General features: G+C 38.4%; 1 protein-coding gene and 3 long non-coding RNA genes across 5 annotated transcripts in view; 2 read left to right on the top strand and 2 right to left on the bottom strand.

Annotated features, from left to right (window-relative positions):
* The first annotated feature begins 7,635 nt into the window (after positions 1–7,635).
* On the top strand, positions 7,636–11,259 carry LOC112670524 (uncharacterized). The gene is made up of 3 exons (XR_003142995.3): positions 7,636–8,816; positions 8,909–9,007; positions 10,860–11,259. It is a non-coding gene; the product is annotated as an uncharacterized LOC112670524 (long non-coding RNA).
* LOC118350599 (uncharacterized) overlaps positions 10,463–21,272 on the bottom strand; it is a 182,000-nt gene continuing 171,190 nt past the window's right edge. For both annotated transcript variants that reach the window (XR_004804677.2, XR_007402030.1), the window contains exon 5: positions 10,463–11,770. This is a non-coding gene — a long non-coding RNA (uncharacterized LOC118350599). The remainder of the gene's footprint in view (positions 11,771–21,272) is intronic.
* Positions 14,406–14,864, bottom strand: LOC112670523 (oligosaccharyltransferase complex subunit OSTC-like). The gene has a single exon (XM_035698509.2). It carries the CDS (start codon positions 14,862–14,864, stop codon positions 14,517–14,519), a length of 348 nt encoding a protein of 115 aa, XP_035554402.1. The 3' UTR covers positions 14,406–14,516.
* The window catches only part of LOC112670522 (uncharacterized), a 4,511-nt gene continuing 290 nt past the window's right edge, over positions 17,052–21,272 (top strand). The window contains exons 1-2 of the long non-coding RNA XR_003142994.3: positions 17,052–21,161; positions 21,264–21,272. The exon at positions 21,264–21,272 is cut by the window's right edge and continues 290 nt beyond it. This is a non-coding gene — a long non-coding RNA (uncharacterized LOC112670522). The remainder of the gene's footprint in view (positions 21,162–21,263) is intronic.

Below are 21,272 nucleotides of genomic sequence, written 5' to 3'. Positions count from 1 at the left end.
TTGCAAATTGAATCCTTCAGTGAAACTGTGTAGAAATAGTCAATGTCACTTGGCCTGTTTGTGTCTATAATCTAGTTAATATTCAATGCTTCTGGGAAGTTACTGAATAACTATACCTATAATAATGTTTTTTAAAAATTGTTGTCATTTCTTGTGGCAATTTTGTGACACCCTCTTTTCTTCTAAAACCTGATTGAAATGTATCTATTTTAAAAATTCATTTTGTTTTGGGAGTATGGTGTTACTCCTTGGATCATTGAAAATAGTTCTAGAACTGTTCATTTAGACTCACTTTGGATGTCTAAGTTATCAATAGCATTAACTAGAAAATTGCTTCTTTCTGACCGCATATCCCTGTGGTGCTTAAAAAAGCCAGGTACCCTCTATTTTGTACATAAATGTCAATATGGAGGAGGGTATGGTTAAAATATCCACAATCTCGTCTTGTGCCCCATCCCACTTAAATGGTGACTGGCTCTGCCGATGTGTGTTTATACCAACTTGATGGGCTTCCCTTCTGGACTGGACTTGAGGGCTGCAGAGATGAGTAGATTTCTCATGTTGCAGCAGACAAATAGGGCACTGATTCTTACTTTTTTTTCATGCCCCCATACACCCATTCACAAGTTCTTATGGGGAACGTAACTTCATCAGTAACTAATTGTGGAGTTATTGATAATACTCCATGTGAACCATAGGGTTGTTTCAAGGCCAGATGCTTGTTCTTACAGTATCACTTTCCTTTTCATGGATAGAGTCATACTAGTGCACTGTGATACTATTGTCAACTACCATTGGCTTAAGAGATAAGTGGATGATGTCTTTCATATTTCCTTAGTACACTTAGTGTCGATTCTTGCTACTCAGGGTATGATCCAGGGACCAGCAACATCAGCATGACCTAGAGCTTTGTTGGAAATGCACAATGTCAGGCCCCACCCCAGACATATTGAATCAGTATTTATATTTTAACTAGATAACTAGGTGATTTGTGTGTATGTCAGATGTTGAGTAACACTGATTTAGATGGTTCTATATAAAGTCCTTCCTATACAGAGAAGTTGCAGAAAATGCTGAATTGCTGTATTTTGGGTGATGGATATTGGAAAAAAAAATCACAGCAGACTGAATAAACACAACATTTCCCTCTTTGGCAAGCATTGGGTATAAATATGTAAAATGGCTAAATTCTGGTATTTGACTCATTCAATTTAGCCTTTAGAATTGGTTATTTTCCCATTTCCATTGCTTTTTATGTTGAATTTGGGCTCTCTTCCGGCTCAAGTGGTGAAACTAACTAAGGCTCATCATCCACATCAACATTTTTAATTTGCTCCTCATGGAAACAAGATTTGGTGGTTTCATCTTATATGAAACCACAATTTTTATGAAGTAATCTAGTTTCAGCCCAAATCAAAGGCAAGGATTTTTTTTTTTTTTTTTAAGATTTTATTTTATTTATTCATAGAGACAGAGAGAGAGAGAGGCAGAGACACAGGCAGAGGGAGAAGCAGGCACCACACAGAGAGCCTGACGTGGGACTCGATCCCGGGTCTCCAGGATCACGCCCTGGGCTGCAGGCGGCGCTAAACCGCTGTGCCACCGGGGCTGCCCCTTTTTTTTTTTTTAAGATTTTATTTTATTTATTCATAGAGACAGAGAGAGAGAGAGGCAGAGACACAGGCAGAGGGAGAAGCAGAAAGGCAAGGATTAAAGATATGACCAACTGACAAAAAAATATATGGTTAGCTCCAGATGCAATTGCAAATGCAAAGTGCTGTGTCTAAAAAAAACATTCCAAAACTGCAGAACCCTGAAGGTCTAGGTGGAGTTCCAGATAGCACTCTATTATGTCCTAGGCCATTGTTTGATAGAATGTGGAAGTGAACCCCCCCATCTCTCTTACTGTGCTGGTGGGAGAATAAATTGGTATAAGTCTTGTAGAATAAAATTTTGGTAAACATGCATCAAAAAGCCTTAAAAAATGAATATTCTGTGATCTAGCAATTCCAGTGCTAAAATTTACTTAAAAATAATCATATGTATAGATTAGTAAGTGCAGTGGTATGTTGATTCTATGAAAATCTGACTACAGTATCTATAGGAAACAAAAAGAATGCTTCTGTTTGCCTGCCATTGGCACTCGTCCTTCTGCTCTCTGTAAACCCTACCCCCACTCCCAAGGCTTCCTCAAAGTAATTGAAGGTCTTTCAGTAAGTCATTTCATCCTACCTGGGGCTCATTTTACTCATTTGGACAAGAAGTTTGGGATAAAGGCAGTGTTTCTGTCTACATAGTATCTATGTAGACAATCTGGGTGAGAATCATTTCACCTGCTTGTATGAACTGCAGGTTTCTGGGCCTGAGTCATCACAACACCCCATGAAGGAAGGATTGTTTTATTTTTATTGAGAGGAAACCGAGGCTCAGACATTCATTGTATATTTGGAAAGAGGTTAGTGCTGTGATTTGAATCCACTTCTACTGATTTAATTCCACTGCTTATTCTGTCACTCTAGGTGCTAAGAAAACAAGCAAATGGATAGGTGCTGTGTCTGCCTTTGTGAGCTCACATCCTAGCAGGGAGGATTTTGAGGACTATTGTCACAAACCCCACGTTGCTTCCTAAAATGACTTTTTTTGGTGAAAATGCTTTTATAAATCTTTAGTTTACTACCATGGAAATAGGTTTAGTTTTAGGGTTTTTTCCCCTTCCTTTTTTTTTTTTTTTGAGTTTTAGAAAGAGATTCTGTTCTCCAATATTTAGTATTCAATAGCTAATGAAAATACTACATCTCACTTTTAAGTTACAGACCTTTCTTTACTAGGAATGCATATTTCTCTGCTTGGAAAGATGGTGCTGCTATGAACAAGAACAAGTCTGACTCTTATTCTGTAGGTCATGTCTGCTCTCATCAGATCTGTAAGCCTTGCCTTTATTCCAGGAGACCTGTGGTTTTATGCCTAGTAGTTTCATCTCTAGTAGTTGTGGGTTTGGTATCGCCTTCAACTGTGCTGTTCTGTGTTCTACCTCCATTATACTTCCTGAGTATCTTTTCAACTGTTAGGAAAGAATAAATCTCCTTTAAAGCATTTATTAAAAAATTTTTATCCATCGAGCACCTCTTATGTGCCTGGCTAGCCCTGGGCAAAGCCATGGGGCCAACCCAGTGAACAAATCACCCAAGGACTGGTATCCTCATGGATTAAGAGCACTTTTTTAGCAGGCTACTTTAAAACTCTTTCCCCCTCATTTTGTTAAATGTTTAACTTCACTCTAAGATTTAGTTGATTATGAAAAAAATTAATTAAAGTTTTGTAATATAATCTAACTCATTTGAACTATTATAGTGTGCAACATTCTGTACAATTTAAAGCATTACTTCCAAAGAGGAAGACATGTATTAACTCCCTATGTTAAAACTGTGAATTAACTTTTTTTTTTTTTTTTTTTTTTTTGTAAACAGACTCAAAGAATCCAGTTGCTTTGAAAATCCTGCCATGCTATTTAATGCTCTTTCAGTATATTTGATCTTCAGTTTTATGGGCTGCTTTGGTTAGTGATGGTAATAGCAGGGAATTATTGTACCCTTCAAGGGGATGAAAGGAAGAATGGAAATGATTAAAAGTAAGTTAGCTTTTCCATGCACAGGAGGTAGGAATAGTGAAGAAGCAACAATACATGCTTAAAATGATTAAGTAATTTACTAGGGCATTTTGAAGCCTCATTAAAAATTAACAAATTGATCTTAATGCATTGCATCTCATTCTTTTGGCAGGTTGCCCAGTGCCTTGAGGCTTTGGCTAATGGGCCCAGACGATAATCTCTACCAAATGGCAGTAACCTAACATTGGAAAAATCCTCTCTCCTTTCTGTTAATTCTACTGATGTAAAGACAGAAAAAGGTGGGCTCTTAGGGCGATTTTCACAAATTTTTAACTTTAATTTTTGATTGCACAGAGAAGAAATCTACCAAGTTTTGCTACCATATCTGGGATTTGTTGGCTCATGATGAGATTATAAATGCTTTTGCTGAACATGTAAATTAGATCAGAATAAAAAGTCTAGATAGTTTTGAGCTGCTTAAATTCACCATAATGGCATGGGAAATGCAAGACAGGTGAGGCAGCATGGCCATGTTGTGACCCCATAGCAGGTTTAAGGGTTTAAGTCAGAGCTCTGGCCTTGTCCTATTCATTCCCGCTCAGGGACCAGCATCCTCTGGGTGTTTGTTGCACTCATATCAGCAAATCAAGGAGCTTATTGTGAATATCTGTTCTCTGATCAGTAGTTTATCTGCATAGGACACCAAGCTTCTCTTTTTTTTTTTTTTGCACCCATCATTACTTTTTCTGAAAATCTATGCTACCAAGAGTAATTGAATTAGAAAGATCCCTAAAAGGGTCTGATTTAAATCCATGCCTTTTAAGCTTGTTTTTTTTTTTTTTTTTTTTTTTTTATCCCTGTTTTAGGCTATGGCTTGCCTAAAGACCTTGAACTAGAGCATGGAAGAGAGTTATACCATGTCTCCTCCATTTGCTCATTAGTTTCTCTCCCCTAAACCTTGATCAAATTCTTCTACCTTATTAATTTATTCAACCTGTGTATGCACACATACACACATTCAGTGTATCCTCTACTATTTCTAGTTATTCATTTATAAGTGGAGGGATAATTTAGTGATACTTATTTTATCTTATTATCTTTTTATCATAATAAATATACTCCTTAATCCTCATCACCTATTTAATCTGCCCCCTCTCCCACCTCCCCTCTGGTAATTATTAGTTTATTTTCTAGAGTTAAGAGTGTGGGTCTTGGTTTGCCTCTCTCTCTCTCTCTCTCTCTCTCCCTCTCTTCCTATTTTTTCCTTTGCTCATTTGTTTTGTTTCTTAAATTCCATATATGAGTGAGATCATTGTTTTTCTCTGAGTGACTTATTTTATTTAGCATTATACTTTCTAGCTCCATACATGTCATTGCAAATGGCAAGATTTCATTCTTTTTATGGCTGAATAATATTCCATTGTTTATACTATATCTTCTTTATCTATTCATCTATTGATCGGCACCTGGACTGGCTTTTGGCTGCAATAAACATAGGGGTACAAGTATCCCTTTGAATTACTGTTCTTATATTTTTATAAACTTATTTTATTATTTTTAAAAGATTTTATTTATGAGAGAGAGAGAGAGAGATTGAGAAAGAGAGAGAGAGAGAATGAGCAGGGGGGAAAGGTAGAGGGAAAGGGACAAGCAGACTCCCCACTCAGCAGGAAGCCCAATACAGGCCTGGTTCCTAGAACCCTGAGATCATGACCTAAGCAGAAAGCAAAAAATTAATCAACTAAGCTAATCAGGCATCCCAGTATTTTTGCATTTTTTTTTTAGTAAATATCCAGTAGTGCAACTACTGGGTCACAGGGTAGTTCTATTTTCAATTTTTTTTTAGGAACCTCCATACTGTTTTCCAGAGTGGCTACATCAGTTTACATTCCCACCAGCAGCGCAAAAAGGTTCCTTTTTCTCCACATCCTTGCCCATACTTGTTGTTTCTTGTGTTGTTGATTTTAGCCATTCTGACAGGCGTGAAGTGATATCTCATTGTGGTTTTGATTTGCATTTCCCTAATAATGAGTGATGTTGAGCATCTTTTCATGTATCTGTTGGCCATTTGGAGGTCTTCTTTGGAGAAATGCCTATTCATGTCTTCTGCCCATTTTTAAATTGGATTATTTGGAGTTTTGGGGGGGGGGTATTGAATTGTATCAGTTCTTTGTGTATTTGGGTACTAACCTTTTATCAGATATGTCACTTGTAGTAAATTCTCCCATTCTGAAAGTTGCCTTTTAGTTTTGTTTATGTTTCCTTTGCTGTGCAGAAACTTTTTATTTTGATGTAATTCCAATAGTTTATTTTTGATTTCCCTTACCTCAGGAGACATTGAAAAAAAAGTTGCTATGGCTGATGTCGAAGATGCCAGTCTCTTAGGATTTTTATAGTTTCAGGTCTCACATTTAGGTCTTTCATCCATTTTGAGTTTATTTTTGTGTGTGGTGAAAGAAAGGGGTCCAGTTTCATTCTTTTGCATGTAGCTGTCCAGTTTTCTCAATACTATTTGTTGAGGAGACTTTTTCCCTATTGTATATTTCTAGTTACTTATTTTTATGTGGGTGGATAATTGGGGATACTTTTGAAGCAACCTTATGGATATGTCTTTGAAGCATTAAAAAAAAATTCCCCAATACTCCTAGTCAACTCATCCATACCTTATATATTAGCAGTACTTTTTCTAGTAGCATGCACTTTTGAGTATTTTGAAAGCTACCATTTTAGTTTTTTTTAAAGATTTTATTTATTCATGAGACACACACACACACACATACACACACATACACACACAGAGGTAGAGACACAGGCAGAGGGAGAAGCAGGCCCCATTCAGGAAGCCCAATGTGGGACTTGATCCTTGGGTCTCCAGGATCAGGCCCTGGGCTGAAGGTGGTGCTAAACCACTGAGCCACCCGGGCTGCCTGCATTTTAGTTTTCATAGCACTATTACACAACTGTCTTTTCCCACTCATATTTCATGGGTTTACATAAAATTTAATTGATCATACTTGATTAAAATAACCAGTGTGATTAGAATTTACAGTTCTGAGAACATAAACAAGTGACAAGACAGGTTAGGAGAAGTGTGCCCGGGTAGCAGAGGTGGGTGTAGTAGCTCTAAGTGTGAGTTAATCTGGTGATATGATTAAGAGGAGATGCAGTAAGAGAGTTATAGTAACTGACATTTATGGAGGGTTTGTTCTGGGCCACACCCTGAATTAATCACTTAACATACAGTCTCTCATTTCATTTTAACTGCGACTATGAAGGTATTATTATCCCCATTAATACAATGGGGAAAAATACCTCCTCTAACTACCTGGTCCAAAGTCACCACGCCAGCAAGTAGCAGAGCAGAAAAAAACTAGATCTGGCTGTCTCCAGAAACTTTCTTTTTAACCATCACTCTGTATTGTAATAATGCATGTTGACTACAACTCAAGGAAATTCACGCCTATAGAAGAGACCAATGCAGATATCACCAATGAGATCTCTACCTCAGTGAAGAACTATCACTTTTCCCTACTTGGTGTCAGTTTGTTACTATCCTGGTTACAGGAGTTCAGGAGAGAAATTTTGTTGAAGGAGCCTGGGAGACCGCAGGCAAGGCCTCTTAGGTTCTGCATAAAGGAGGCAAATAAACAAAATGTCTCCTCCTGCTCCAAGTTACTGATTAGAAAGTTTACAATTTCTGGAGTGAATGATGTCAGGTTTAATATATATGCAGGACTTACAAAAATTCTGCCAGCTGGCAAATTTCGAAGCTGGGAACATGGAGACTTGATAACAGACATTTGTTTTCTTGTGGTTTTTTTGTCCTGTTGCTCCACCTTGTTCAGTTTAAGTCTTTCAGTCTTGATAAAAGCTTTGATCTTTGATTAGAGAGAATAGTTAGGCTAATTAGGCAATGTTTGTGGGTTTTATTGGCGATCTAGGCAGTGATATGTATATGGCTAAACTGTTGGGTTAACCTGATTTCCCATATATTTTTTTTTCCACTTTTCCTACCTTCAGGAATTAAAGCGTACTTTAAAACTGAGTTTAAACTGAAAAATTGACCTTGACTTCATGACGCAAGTCTTAGAATTAAGCCAGCCATTTGTTTTGGGAGGCTGCTAGAGCTGGCTTGCTTGATCCTCATTCTGTTTAACAAAATCAAGGTAATCCTGGTTTAAAAGATTTTTGGAATCTCCTTTACCAGAATGGGATGCTCTTGCTCTTTCCTTAAAATATTTTGGCATTCCATTCCATAGAACACCTTTATCATCAACATATTTATTTTATACTTTTTGCATATTTTCATGCATGAAGAAATGACTTCTCTCCTTCTTGCCTCTGAGTGGTAACATAGATCAGCTAGTTTAGCCAGAAAGCCTCTCCCTCCTATAGTGCTGTGCTGGTGAAGGCTTAATAATAGGCTCTCCATGGAAAAAAAAAGCCAATGCCCTGACACGGATTGGTAGCATTTGATGATTTCCATAGTGTAAATACTCTCCTCATGGCCTATGTGAAGCTACCACCCTGACACCACTGAATGTGGGGTTGGGAAGAGATGTGTACAATCAGCTCTCGAGAGCTGGTCTGAGCCAGCTTCACCCCTTCTGTCCTTGAATAAAATAGTACAGTTGTGTGGGCTCACTTCTGACAATATCGGCCAGTGAGAAGGCAATGAAAAGCTTCCTCTTGCAGTACTTCCTTGCTGAGTTTTCCAGTTATTGCTCTATCAACTCTTTTACTTATGAGTTCGAATGCCCTTGAAAGAGAAGGATTTTGTTTTAGGGCTTACTTGTGCCTGAATGAATGTGCTTATATACACATATAAATTTATGGTAGAATATTTATATTTACATATGTAAATTGATTTTTCTTTTCTGTTTGTCTTAGGCTCTGGCTTTTGGTGTGAGCCTACCATGTATTCCTACTGTTTTCAAGGGTCTCTAGCCTTGTCTGTCCAACTGGCTCTCCTCAGCTTCCTGAGTAGTGAACTTGGTAATAAAATCAACTGAAGCATAAGTCAATCAGTTTCAACTTTCTTTCCCACTCTGTCCTCACAGATTTCCCTGTGCAAACTGTTCCTGTTGGTGAGGACAGGCTGCAGTGTCTGTGATTTTTTTTGCAGAAGGGGCAAAACTATGCTAATGTGATACCAGCCCACAATTTTATGCAAGGCCTTCCAACCATTTGAACAGGATTCCAGGTGCAAGTAAGGTGATTCAAATGATCTTTTAATGACATAATGAAATAGGGTTAACTTTCTGATGCAGTATCTTCTGTTTTTCCTGTCATGTCCTGAAGCTCCCTGTATTAAGTTGTTTAACATCAGCAGGATGAAATCTAGAAGAATACTACCACCCGCTGGTCTTTCCTTTTCAGGACAGGATTTTCAAATTTCAGGTAGGTTTGCTCTTCTTGGATAAGCCTTTCATCCTTTTATATTTGGTACAGAGAAGACCACCGCCAAAATGATGCTGGCGGCTCACACTTTGATAATCCTGTCTGCCTCAAATGCCTAGAAATGATAGACGAGATATGGTAAGAGAAGAGAACAGAAAATAAGTGAGAAAAGACATGCCTGGCTCAAAAAACAAAATAAATATTTTGGGGGAACTCAAAATGTTCCAGAAATGCCCGAGAGTGAGCAAAGTGGATGCTGTTCTCTTTGAAGTTTTTCTTGAATGTTCCCTTCTCAACAAGCCTTTTCTGGACACTGAGCTAAAGCAACTTCGCTTTCCTCCCACCCGACAAGCACCACTCTTCTCCCTTGCTTCATTTTCATCCTTGCCATTTGCTTTCTGTTTTCTTTTTTTATTATTTATCTATTTAATATTTTATTTAAATTCAATTTGCCAATATGCCACTTGCCTTCTAACCAACTAAATATTTTACGAACTTATCATACTGTCAGCGTCAGGAGGGCAGGGCTTTTGTCTCTCAAATATTTGTGAGTGAGTAAATGAACAATAACACATGCAAAGTAGCATCTAGCAAAGTACTAGTATGTAGTAAATATTCAATAAATATTCTTGTTGTTATCATTATTATTACGATTATTATTACCAGAAGAGTCTTGATGCTGGCATGGTCTGATGTTTCCTACCTCATTTCTCTCTCTGTATCTGCCTCCCATCCCTCTGCTGCCTTTGCCTCTGTATTTACTGCTCTTTCTTCCTCCAATGTTCTTTCTTTTTCTACCTCTGTTCAGTATTGGATCTAGTGCCTTGAGCCTGTGGAGAATAGCAGAGGCCACGGCAGACAGCCCAGTTTCTCTGTTTGGGCTGCATGCAAGTGTCTGGTGGCTGGTAGGAGAGAGGGCTGGTGGGGGAACAAGAAAGCTCATGGCATGGATAGAGGAGTAAAGCCTCTTCTTATCCCTCCCCATGCCCACAGGGTTTGATGTAGTGAAAATTGTTGAGGAATTTCATTTAGCAAGAGTTCTTTCAGCAACAGGCACCCCTGTGCTAATGGGTACTGGCCACCCACTAGTTGTGAGGAACCATTGCATTATAGATCCGGACTAGCCTTGGAACGTGCTCTGGTCTGTTTGCGCTGCTGCAGCCTTGTGGGACTAAACTGGGCTCTGGGGCTGGACAGGCTACTGTTTAACCAGCTCTGTGACTTTTTGAAGGTCACTTAAACTTTCTGAGCCTCATGTTCTTCAATTATAAAATAGGAATTATGCTTGCTTTGCAGGTTGTTAGGACATTGGGAATTTGGTCAGTTAAAAGCTTTTTTTTATTTTTATTTTTATTTTTATTAAGCCTCTACTATGTGCCAGACCTGTGTTAGACAATGGAAATTCAATAGTGAGCAAGAGAAATACTCTCTTTGCCCTCATGGGATTTCTAATCTGACTGGGAAAACAGATATTAAATAGTGGATGGCACAGAGGAGGGCCTCAAAAAATGATAGTTACCTTATGACTCATTTAAAAATGAGGGCATTGCAGTACCAAGAGGTTAAGCAACATGCTCCAAATAGCACTGTTACTGCTGGCAGGGTCAGAACTTTATGGCAAAGCCTACCATGAAAAGTCAAGTATCTGTCACAGAGGCTGGTGGTGGTGCTCAGAACCCTAGTGATGTCATTGGACCTTTTGATTCATTCTGAGGTAGCATTTCCTGACTGAAGTAGCTGGGTCCTTCCAGCATTGCCGGGTATTCCCAGGTTAGACTTCCTTTAGGTCAACTGGAAGAATTTAAAAGCTACATATAGTTCATTTTATGTGAAATTTGTTATGCTTTTATAGGTTCTTGGAAAATCTGCACAAATGTCAGTAACAGAAGTCAAGGGCTTATGTTTAAGTGAGCATCGATCTGTATCGACCACAGAACTGGTACTGACGAGAAGGTCCATTTTGTAATTCAGTGACTCTCACTAAAGGACTCACAGGAGAAATTTGAGAATTTAGAGCCAACAACAATTTTGCTTCCTCTTTTCCAACAATGAGAGCTATGTGAATAATCATGTTTGTCTTTTTGCACAGCCTGCCAAAAGTCTTGGACTCAAAATTCATGTCCAGTCACAGGGAATGCATAAACCCTTGAAGTTGGCAAATATTTTCCTTCTTGTCTGCTTGGTTCTGATATATCTTTCATTTCTATTCTTTTTGTTTTTTTTTTCATTCTATGTCCTGTAACTTGAGCTCATATGCCAAAATAAAGTGTTTAAAACTGCTTTCTTTTGTAGGGCAGAAATTGCCAGTATGGGACAAAAAATAGAAGCATTGAGGGTGGTAGTCAATGGACAACTGTGTTGGACAACTGTGTTGTCATAAACCTCTTCTACCAGGTATCGATAGACTGTTTTGCTGCTGATGGAGTGAAGTTCAAGGACCTATGATCTCTTGGTTGACCTGGATCTGATCTCAAAATGAATGCCTTCCAGTACTTTCCTTCTGTCTTTGTGTACATTTGCCGGCATATCAGATGAGGCATAACAGTTAAAAGCTTTTTCGGCCCCATATTTCCCGTTTATCAAGCTTTGTCAGGTCAGTTTAGTCTTGGCTTCCAGTATGCTTGCTGGGATTACGATTTTGTTCTCAGTGACCAGAGCTACCTTTACCTCTATTTTCTTTACCTTTGTGTACTAAGTTCATGTCAGTTTTCTGTAGCAAGGCATATTTTCTGCAGAATCGGCTCTTCCCTGCTGTTCTTATTGCTGTTGAGAAGAACAAATAAAACATTTGGACTCAGCTTTCAAATAGGAATAGATTTCTATCAAGTAAAGCTCTAAAAACAGCATAAAACTACCTAGACTCTCCCACCTCTCCAGCCTGGGGACAAAAATGAGGTCACAATAAAAATCACAGAGCAGCCAATTTCTGGCCCAGCACAATTAGGGATAGTGCTGTAAGCCAGGGCTTTTCCTAGTTGCAGGGGTTGCTGGCTTGCCCACAATCTGCTCACCAAAGCCCACAGATGATCTGTCTGTTTTTGCTTCGGGGGTCCTGCTGATCTCACTGCTGCTTCCTTTTCTCTATTTCTCCAGTGATCCTCCCCTGACTCGTATTCTTGGGAGCCCTTTTGAGGACAGTTTTTCTGGCACTCTGTCTGCCTGGCCACAGGACTGGCATTGTGGTTGTAGCCACTCCTCTGCTCCTGTTCCATGATCTCCACGGGCCCACTGATGAGTGTTATACCCAGTGGCCAGGCATGAAGCAGAAGAATATTTATCCTCAATTGACTGCAGCCCCTCTAGCATGACTACCCTTTCACTTGATCTGCTCATAGATTAATGGGGCAAGTGTAGTGACTGTTACATGCCCAAATCTGTTCTTTTACTCTTCCATATACTATGACTGCCTACTTAGAGACTACTTTTTCTTTGTCTACCCTGTAGCTAGCTAAGGCCATGGAACTAAGCTCTCACCAATGGAATGTAAGAGCTCCAGTATTTGGTTACTTACCTGAAAGGAAAGTGTCTACCTTGAGCATTAGCTTTCCTCCTTTCCTCTAGGGAATGTTATCCACAGTTATGAGAACTCTAGTGCAATACTACTCAAAGTGTAGTAGGCACCTGGAGAGTCCTGAGGCCCTTGTAGGAAGTCTGGGAAGTCAAAACTATTTTCATAATATTAGAGTGCTGTCTCTTTTATTGTTTTGCATTTGCATTCATGGTGGAAATGTACTGGCATGTGAAACCACTGGTATCCTAGCATGAATCAAGGCACTGAGGCCAACTGTACCAAGAATCATCACATTCTTCACAGACTTGCAGTTGCAACAAACAAAACCAAAAAAAAAAAAAATGGCAGTTTCAGTTAAGAATGTCCTTGAAGAAGCATTACAAATAATCACTTTAATCATCCCTCTTGAGTACATGTCTTTTTAATATTCTTTGTAACAAAATAGGAAGTATGCATAAATACTTCTCATGCATATGAAAATATGTCATCTCAAGGGAAAGCACTTGTGTGGATTGAGTTTCAAGTTGAACTAAACACCATTTTTACTTGAAATAATGATTGACAAACTTTGTCTATCCAGGCATTTGGCATATATTTCCTTGAAAATCATCTTGTCACTTCAAGGAATAAAAAAACAGACAGTATTTATTACCAATTACAAAGTTTGAGTTTTCAAGCGATAATTTGAATTTGGGAAAATAGATATCTGCTGCCATGAACTTAAGAGTGTCTCAATTTTTAAAAACTTTTCTGATGAGATCAGTGGTGATATCAGTGAACATGATTTTCTAATATTGTGTAATAAAATATGTCAGCATTTGGAAGTTCTTTATAACTCATGAACCAATAATTTCTAAAGGGCCAATGTATGATGTTACAAAATCATGCATGGGTAAAAGACCCACGGGATATGTTAAACAAGAAATCTTGCTTGTTTGATAAATTTAGGTAAATGTATTCAGTCATATAATTACCACAACACTAGTGGATTTGATTTTACGTAACCGAGTATGAAAAGTTTACAGATGTTTCAGATGTTGTATTGCAACTTTAGAAGCTACTACTTGAGTTTTGGTGTAGTATCAAAGAACAATATTCACAGTGATCTGAAAAGGCTATTAAAATACTCTCTTTCTCATCTATATAGTTGTTTGAAGCTAGATTCTCTTCATGTACTTGAACTGAAACAACCTCTCGCACTAGATTGAATATAGAGTATCACCACCATCATCATCATCATCATCATCATCATCATCATCCTATCTCCTTATAAAGCGAGTCATTGAAGAGACTTTCAAACATATCAAATAATGCTGCTTTTTTACTACTTTTTTGAAGATGGTGATTTTTTTTAATTAGAAAAATTATTTATTTCTGCTCCTTTCGTACATCTTATTGTGCAGAAACAGTCTCACACATATCTGAATAATGTACTGTCACACTGTTTAAAGGCAAAGCACCATAGGTAAAGCTGATCAGAGTTCTCAGCTTATGGGATCTTGCTTCCTGATTTTACATTAATTTTTGAAAGTCAGAAATGTCATCTCCACAAAATGTTAAGGGGCTGTAAGAAATAATCACTTTATTCAATATTATAGTTGTGGAAATGGGAGTATATTTTCTTTAAGAAATGAAAAACTAAGAAGAAAATGCCACTAAACATCATTGGTGTGTCAGTACAGGCCAGCAGGAGAAATACTGTGAGAAGTTTGTGTCTTTGATACCAAGAAGACATTCTAGTTCAAGCTTTAATATGATTCCTATTTCTCACGAGATGCTTCTTTTCTGCTGCTTCACTCTTTTTCCATATTTCACATCAGAGGATTGGTACAGCCTTTAAAACTTCATTAACAGGAGCAAATCCAATATCCACGGATTTCTTGTCAAAAGGCATTTTTTAAAACCATCAGGTAGCCCAGCAGTTTCATTCTCATGAATACTCTAGCCATGAAAAAACTCAATAGGACACAGACGAATCCAATGAATAGAAGGAGAAATCTATTGAGTTTTGGAATGTTTGGTGCATTCAATCCGTCCAGGATTATGAAACCTAAACCTCTCATTGTAAACAGGAAGCTGGATGCAAGTCCTTCCATAATATTGTCCATTTACTCTGTAGGCCAAGAAAGCTACTGGTCTCTGATGTCCATGTTCATCAGTCATAGAACCAACACTTGGAGGTTCAACAATAACATCATAAATTATTCCTCCGGTGATGAGGAAGTAAGACACCACCACCAGAGCATACACCTTCATGGCCCACGGCATGTGCACGCAGGGCGGCTGCTTCAGCTTCAGGTTGGGGTATTCGAGCCCTAAGAACGGGACGCGGTACAAGGTCTCCATGTTGGTGGTGGCAGGGGTTTCTCTCCCGACCAAGATGGTGATTTTTTTATAACATAAGTTAGTTATGTTAGCACGTAATGAGTTTATTATGGTTTTTAAAAAGGAGTTAATAAATGCCTTAATAATTTTTTTAGTTCTAATTTCAAATACAGTAGTTATTATTTGATATTAATGATATAAACAAATCTATCTGGAGTCTTCAATAATTTTTCAGTGTAAAGGGATTCTGAAACCAAAACATTTGAGAACCCCTGAGCCTCATGATGGACTGAACCTGAAACATTAGAACACAGCTGTCTGCTTCCAGACTGGTATAAGAAAGAAGATATATCTCTATTTTGTTTGAGGCACTTGATATTGGGGATCTTTTATAAAGCACCTTGGCTTATATCCTAAAAGATGTATAGTGATCTAATGGATGTAATTAGAATCATAGTTCCCTTTCAACTGCCAGCCAGTGTCCCCCAAATTGAGCTTGTGTACCTTGACTCTTCCTCAGTAATACCCTGTACAATTCAGCAATGATTTTCTTTCTTAACTTTTTAGACAGAATCAATCTTGGGGTAATTGTTAGTCTGGCCATATCAAGTCAATTGTCCTTCTTTTGAAGGGACCTCAGAATTCTGAAATGGTGGATTTTTTAACAAGTCAACTGCCTATAACCACATTCTGTGATCTCTTTAACATAAGGTTTTAATCTGGATTTTGTCTTTGTTCTGTTAATGTCAGTGTGTTTGGTCGAGTTGTTATGGTAATCATATTTTTTTCTGAGACAACAATGAAGGCATGTGGTTTAACAAGTACAGGGTATCATTCAGGACAATGGAAGAATACTTGAATTTGAAATTTTCTGGGAAAATTCATCATTGCTGGTCATCATGTTTATAAGAAAAGTCCCTAGAATTTGGGAATCACATTTCACTGATTTTTCTTAAAACTTCACACAGTGGATAAGATGGATTTACTAAGATGTTTTTTAATGATAGCATTGCTGTCCTATTGCATAAACTCAGGTGTAAATAAACCGCTACAAATCCTGACATCTCAAGAGGGGAGAGATCTTTTCCTACTTTCTCTTTTTTATGAATCACGTTAGATTTTTTAAATTTTTGTTCAAAATATCATGAATGAATGCTCATTTTCTCCAAGATCAAGTCTATTACCCATTCTGAGCATCTAAACTTTTAATAATTTGGCCTCATCCTATACAGCTACTGGAACTCTTAGCAGGACAAACCCTCATAGGAAGAAAGAAGGGAGATGTGTAGATTCCTTGGCCTGATATTAACACAACTCTCTTAACACCCTTAACTCTCTTGCCCCCAGTCATACTCATGTGCACATAAGAAGCCTGAGTCAACTAAACTCTGCCTACTTTCAACCTGATCTAATAGCTTAGCAGTGTTGGAGAAAATCAAGCAACTGTGATGACATTCTTCCTTTAAAATTGTAACCACTTATCTCAAATGGGCAGCCAGCAACCCACTTCTCTAACACCTCCTCTCTCCCACTGAGGTGACATTGTTTCTCTTTTAACTTCCTCAGGTGATGATGACCTTGTTTCATAATTTATTTTAAAAAGGAGAGATAAAACTGACGTGTGTCTGCTCACACATATTTTACCTTCCCTCCTTTTATGATGGGAGAATTGTCCTCAGTTCCTGTCTAAGGACAACACTCCCTACTCCTGGTCCTATTGTTTGTACTCCTATACCATCCCTGAGAAATTGGAGAAAGCATGTCTGTGCTCTCCAGGAGACAGTATTTATCACACATACTCCCATTCATTGTGCCACAGATACATTGGCTTTCTGTCTTTTGACATTTCTATCTCAAGTCTCTTATATATGTCCTTTTCTCTATTAGGGATAGTATTCTTTTAGATTTCAGCCCAGATATTATCTGTTACCTCCTCAGAGAAGCCTTCCTTGATCATAGTACCTGAAATAGGCTTCTGTATCAATTTGCTAGGACTGCCATAATGAAGAGCCACAGACTGAGTAGCTTAAAGAACAGAAGTTTAGGGCAGCCCAGGTGGCTCAGTGGTTTAGCACCACCTTTGGTCTAGGGTGTGATCCTGGAGATCTGAGATCAAGTCCCATGTCGGGCTCCCTGCATGGTGACTGCTTCTCTGTCTGCCTGTGTCTCTGCCTCTCATTCTCTCTGTGTCTCTCATGAATAAATAAATAATATCTTTAAAAAAAAAAGAACAGAAATTTATTTTCTCACAGTCCTAGAGGCTAGAAGTCTGAGATCAAGGTATTGGTAGGGTTGGTTTCCTCTGAAGCTTCCCTCTTTGGGTCTTAAATGGGTGACTTCTTCCTTGGGCTATACATGGTCTTCTCTCTGTGTGTCTGTGTCCAGATTTCCTCTTCTTATAAAGATACCAATCATATTGGGTTAGGACACACCATAGGGATCTCATTTTAACTATCTCTTTAAATATCCTATCTCCAAATCTTATCATATTCTGTCAAACTAGGGACTAAGACTTCAATATTAAGTTCTTGGGGGACAAAATTCAACTCATAACAGCTTTCCCTGGTAACTATCCCATTGTGGCATTTTTTCCATAGCATTTATCACTATCTGAATTTATGTTATTCCTCCATTTGTTTATATGTTTATCTTACCACTAGAATAGAAGCTCTCTGGAGGACCTTCATCCATCAATCTCCTCATGCCTAGAGCAGTGTCTAGCACAAAATAGAAGCTCAGTGAGTGTTCATGCAGTAACAGAACAGACAGAAAGGAGAGGGGAAGAACTATAGATGCTTTGTTTCAACGTGGTGAGGTTTTTGTACTCACTTCTGCACTATTGTTTTTAGTTCTCAAATATTCACTCTGTTAATATGAGTTATATGGCCTTCGAAAAAATGACTTATCTTCTCTGGGTCTCAGAATCCCCATCTGATAAGTGGGGTACATATAGGTTTATTGTGAAGATAAAAGTATTGTTTAATAAATATTAGTTGCCATTATAGGCAATTTTTAGTTTAAATCATCCTCACTGTAAGGAAGAATAAACCTATTTTCCTAGTAGTAGTGTAAGAGGTGAGGGATAGGGCTGATTTATACTTAAAGAATTGATAATCCTTCTCTCTAGTCTTTGTTATTAACAGCAATAGTCCTTTAACTTTTGGAGCAGAGAAGTTATATTTTATTTTCCAAAAGGTTTGAAGTTACCAGGATGTAAATGTGAGGGGAGGTGTGGATAGAGAAAAATCTCTGAGAAAGCTGGAGTGAGTGTAGGGGTGATAATTCTGATGTTGTCCCTGAGAGTGATATTGCCCCAAAGAGATCCTTGAAAGGACTGTTTTCTTCACCACTGGGAATTCCATCAAACTATGGAAAGGAGGCTAACTAAAAGAAAATAGGCCTAAGATTATTCCTATTTTAGAATAAACTAAAGCTCAGTGAGCTGACTTGAATGAAAGTCCCACAGATGAACTCTAAGCTAAGTGCTCTTTTGATGACTTTATCTTGCCTTTCCCACACATTTCAGAAATCAATTGAATGGCAAAAGTGCTGAAACCGAAAGAATATTCTAGAAATCCATGTGGAACCTCTCAGAGGTAGATTTGACCTCTAATGTAGGGTGGGGTGACCTTGTAAATAGTTAAGAAATACAATGTTTATATTACATCAAGATTTTCATAGGCCCCACCTACTTTGAGGCCAATTTTACGCTCTAGAGACACACACTATTTCCTGCCAGCTACCCAAACAGCTTTGAAGTGATGGGCATAATGACTCATGGTCATGTAACATTCCTTTTAGACACATATCAGCGTATTTGTTATTACATTACTGCCTGAACACCCACAGAACCTCAGGAGATAAAATAGGATTAATGTTTAAGAATATAGTCCTATGCATTTCTATTTTATTCAAATCAAACTTTTGAAATGATCACTGTTGGGAATTCATTTTTGCTTCAAATAAGGATAAGGTAAAGATGTGTGAACAGACTGGTCCTTGTCTTTGGAGTCAAGCCATATTCTGGAACTGTTTTATTTGGAAACCACACCTAAGTCACAGCAAAGAAATTATCTGGCATGAATCACATGACCCAGCTTGCAAGTGTGAAACTGGAAGGAGTTGGCATTACACAGCAGGACATATAGTGGGTAACCAGGAGGTATCCTATAAAATGTGAGATAATAAACATGTGTTGTTTTAAGCCTCTACATTTCAGGATCGTTTGGTATGCAGCAATATAGTCATCATGTCTCCTACAACCCAAAGTAGTAAGTATTAGTATCGATAATGTTTGAGACAGCGTTCTAAGCACTTCATATATATTCATTCATTTAACAATCACAACAACTAAAGAGGTAAGTGCTATTATTTTCTCAATTTTACACATGAGGGAACTGAGGCAGAAAGATTAAGTAATGGCCAAAGATCACTCAGCTAAGTGAGGGTTAGAGTTAGCGCTTGGTTTAGATGCTCTAAATATTAAATGAATGAATAAATAATGTCTCTATTACTCTGCAAACTAAGAACATTAATATTTTGGGGGCTACTAAAACATTTTCATTTTTTTAAGATTTTATTTATAAAATAAATATTCATGAGAGACACAGGGAGAGAGAGAGAGAGAGAGAGAGAGAGAGGCAGAGACACAGGAAGAGGGAGAAGCAGGCTCCATGCAGGGAGCACAACGTGGGACTTGATCCCAGGTCTCCAGGATCAGGCCCTTGGGCTGAAGGCAGCGCTAAACTGCTGAGCCACCTGGGCTGCCCAAAACATTTTCAGCATGTTAGCAAACTCTATGAAATTAATCAATGGATATGTAATGGACTCTCTCTGTCCATTTGGGTTCTGTGGTTGACATGAAATATGTATCCCTTAATCCACTGTACACTGTAGATATTATAAGTACTTGATACTTACTGTCTAGTTAAGGAAATCATGCAGAAGAGTCTGTCACTTGTCATGATTTGTGGTATGAGATTTACAGCCAAGATATGTGAATTTGACCATTTTATTGACCAAAATTACCAGCTTCAGCTGTAAGCAAATAATTCTTCCACCTTGAATAGCCGATGGGCATTTTATAAGATAATTATGATTTCAGTTTCTGTGGGGGCAGGAATCAGAGTATACTTAGATGGGTATTCTACATAACAAGTTGCAATCAAGGTGTTCCCCAAGGCTTAACTGAGGAAAAATTTGCTTCTAAACCCATACATAGTTATTGGCAGGGTTTTTTTCCTCAGTAGCTGTTGGCCAGGGGTTGCCCCCAGTTCCATGCCATTTGGGTCTTTCCAACATGGCAGCTTGCTTCATCAAAGCTTATAACTTGAGAAACCAATATATTAGAATTGGCTAAGAAGACACAAATCAGTCTTTACAACCTAATTATGGAAGTGATATTCCATCATTTTGGCCATATTTGTTGATTAAAGTGAGTCATTAGGTCTATCCCATACTTAAAGGGACAATATTACACCAAAGTGTAAATACCAGGAGTTAGGGAATCATCTGAGGCCATGTTAGAGCCTACTTACTAGTTAGCTAGGGGTGGAGCAGGAAATAAATGAAACCTCTCAGAAAAGTGAACAGATGAAGTGGAGGCCCTGAGGTAGGTGAGCACCTGCAGGTGGCCTCTCCATGTAGCATGGTGACTAGTTTCTGAGATAGAGTGCTCCAAGGGAATGCTCCAAGAGAAAAAGGCAGAAGCAGAAGCTGCCAGGGGAAGGTGTCACTCATCTGTTCCACTGTGTTACGTTGATCAAAGCATTTTATAAGCCCATATCAGAGTTAATAAACTCTCCTTCTGACTGGAGGAGCAGCATGCTTGCATAAGAACTGGCAGATTTGGGCCATCCTTGGAAAATAACAACCACAATCAGTGATTTTAGCAAGAGTAATTTAGATTTGAGTTAAAAACTGTATAAGAAAGTGTGTACATACCTCTTTAAGAAACTTGGGTAGGACAGGAAGATGAGACTTAAATGGGTAACTGGAAGAAGAGAGGGTGAAGACAGGACTTTAAAATGATGTTTGCATCTTTGAGGGCCTGATCCTGTAGAGAAGAGCTTGAAGATTGTGACAGAGATGGGCTGGTAGATGAACCGGGTTTCTGAGAGAGGGGAGGGGAAAGAATTCAGAATGCAAATTTGGGGAATTGGGCTTTGGCAGGAGAACTTTTTCCACTGAAACAGAAAGCCAGGGGGAGAAGGTATGATTGGATGTGACCAACTGTTGAAGGCTGATGGCTCGGCAACACACACGATGCAGAAAAGAAGTGTGGAGGCCAAGTGGGAGAGCCCTGGACACTGCAACAGGGTAGAGAAGCAAGGAAGAGGGGACTAATCCCAGATGAAGATGCAACTGAATGCCACTCAAGGAAGGATTTTTGGTTTAATTTGTATGTTGCTACCTCAACAGGTTGTTGTA

The sequence above is a fragment of the Canis lupus genome, chromosome 14 (genome assembly GCF_003254725.2).
Source record: "Canis lupus dingo isolate Sandy chromosome 14, ASM325472v2, whole genome shotgun sequence".
Classification (NCBI taxonomy): domain Eukaryota; kingdom Metazoa; phylum Chordata; class Mammalia; order Carnivora; family Canidae; genus Canis; species Canis lupus.
This window is presented reverse-complemented; position numbering and strand designations above follow the sequence as displayed.

What these genes read in the sequence shown, in the direction of transcription:
- LOC112670523 (XM_035698509.2), bottom strand. Translation starts at nt 14,864, where the DNA reads ATGGAGACCTTGTACCGCGTCCCGTTCTTAGGGCTCGAATACCCCAAC.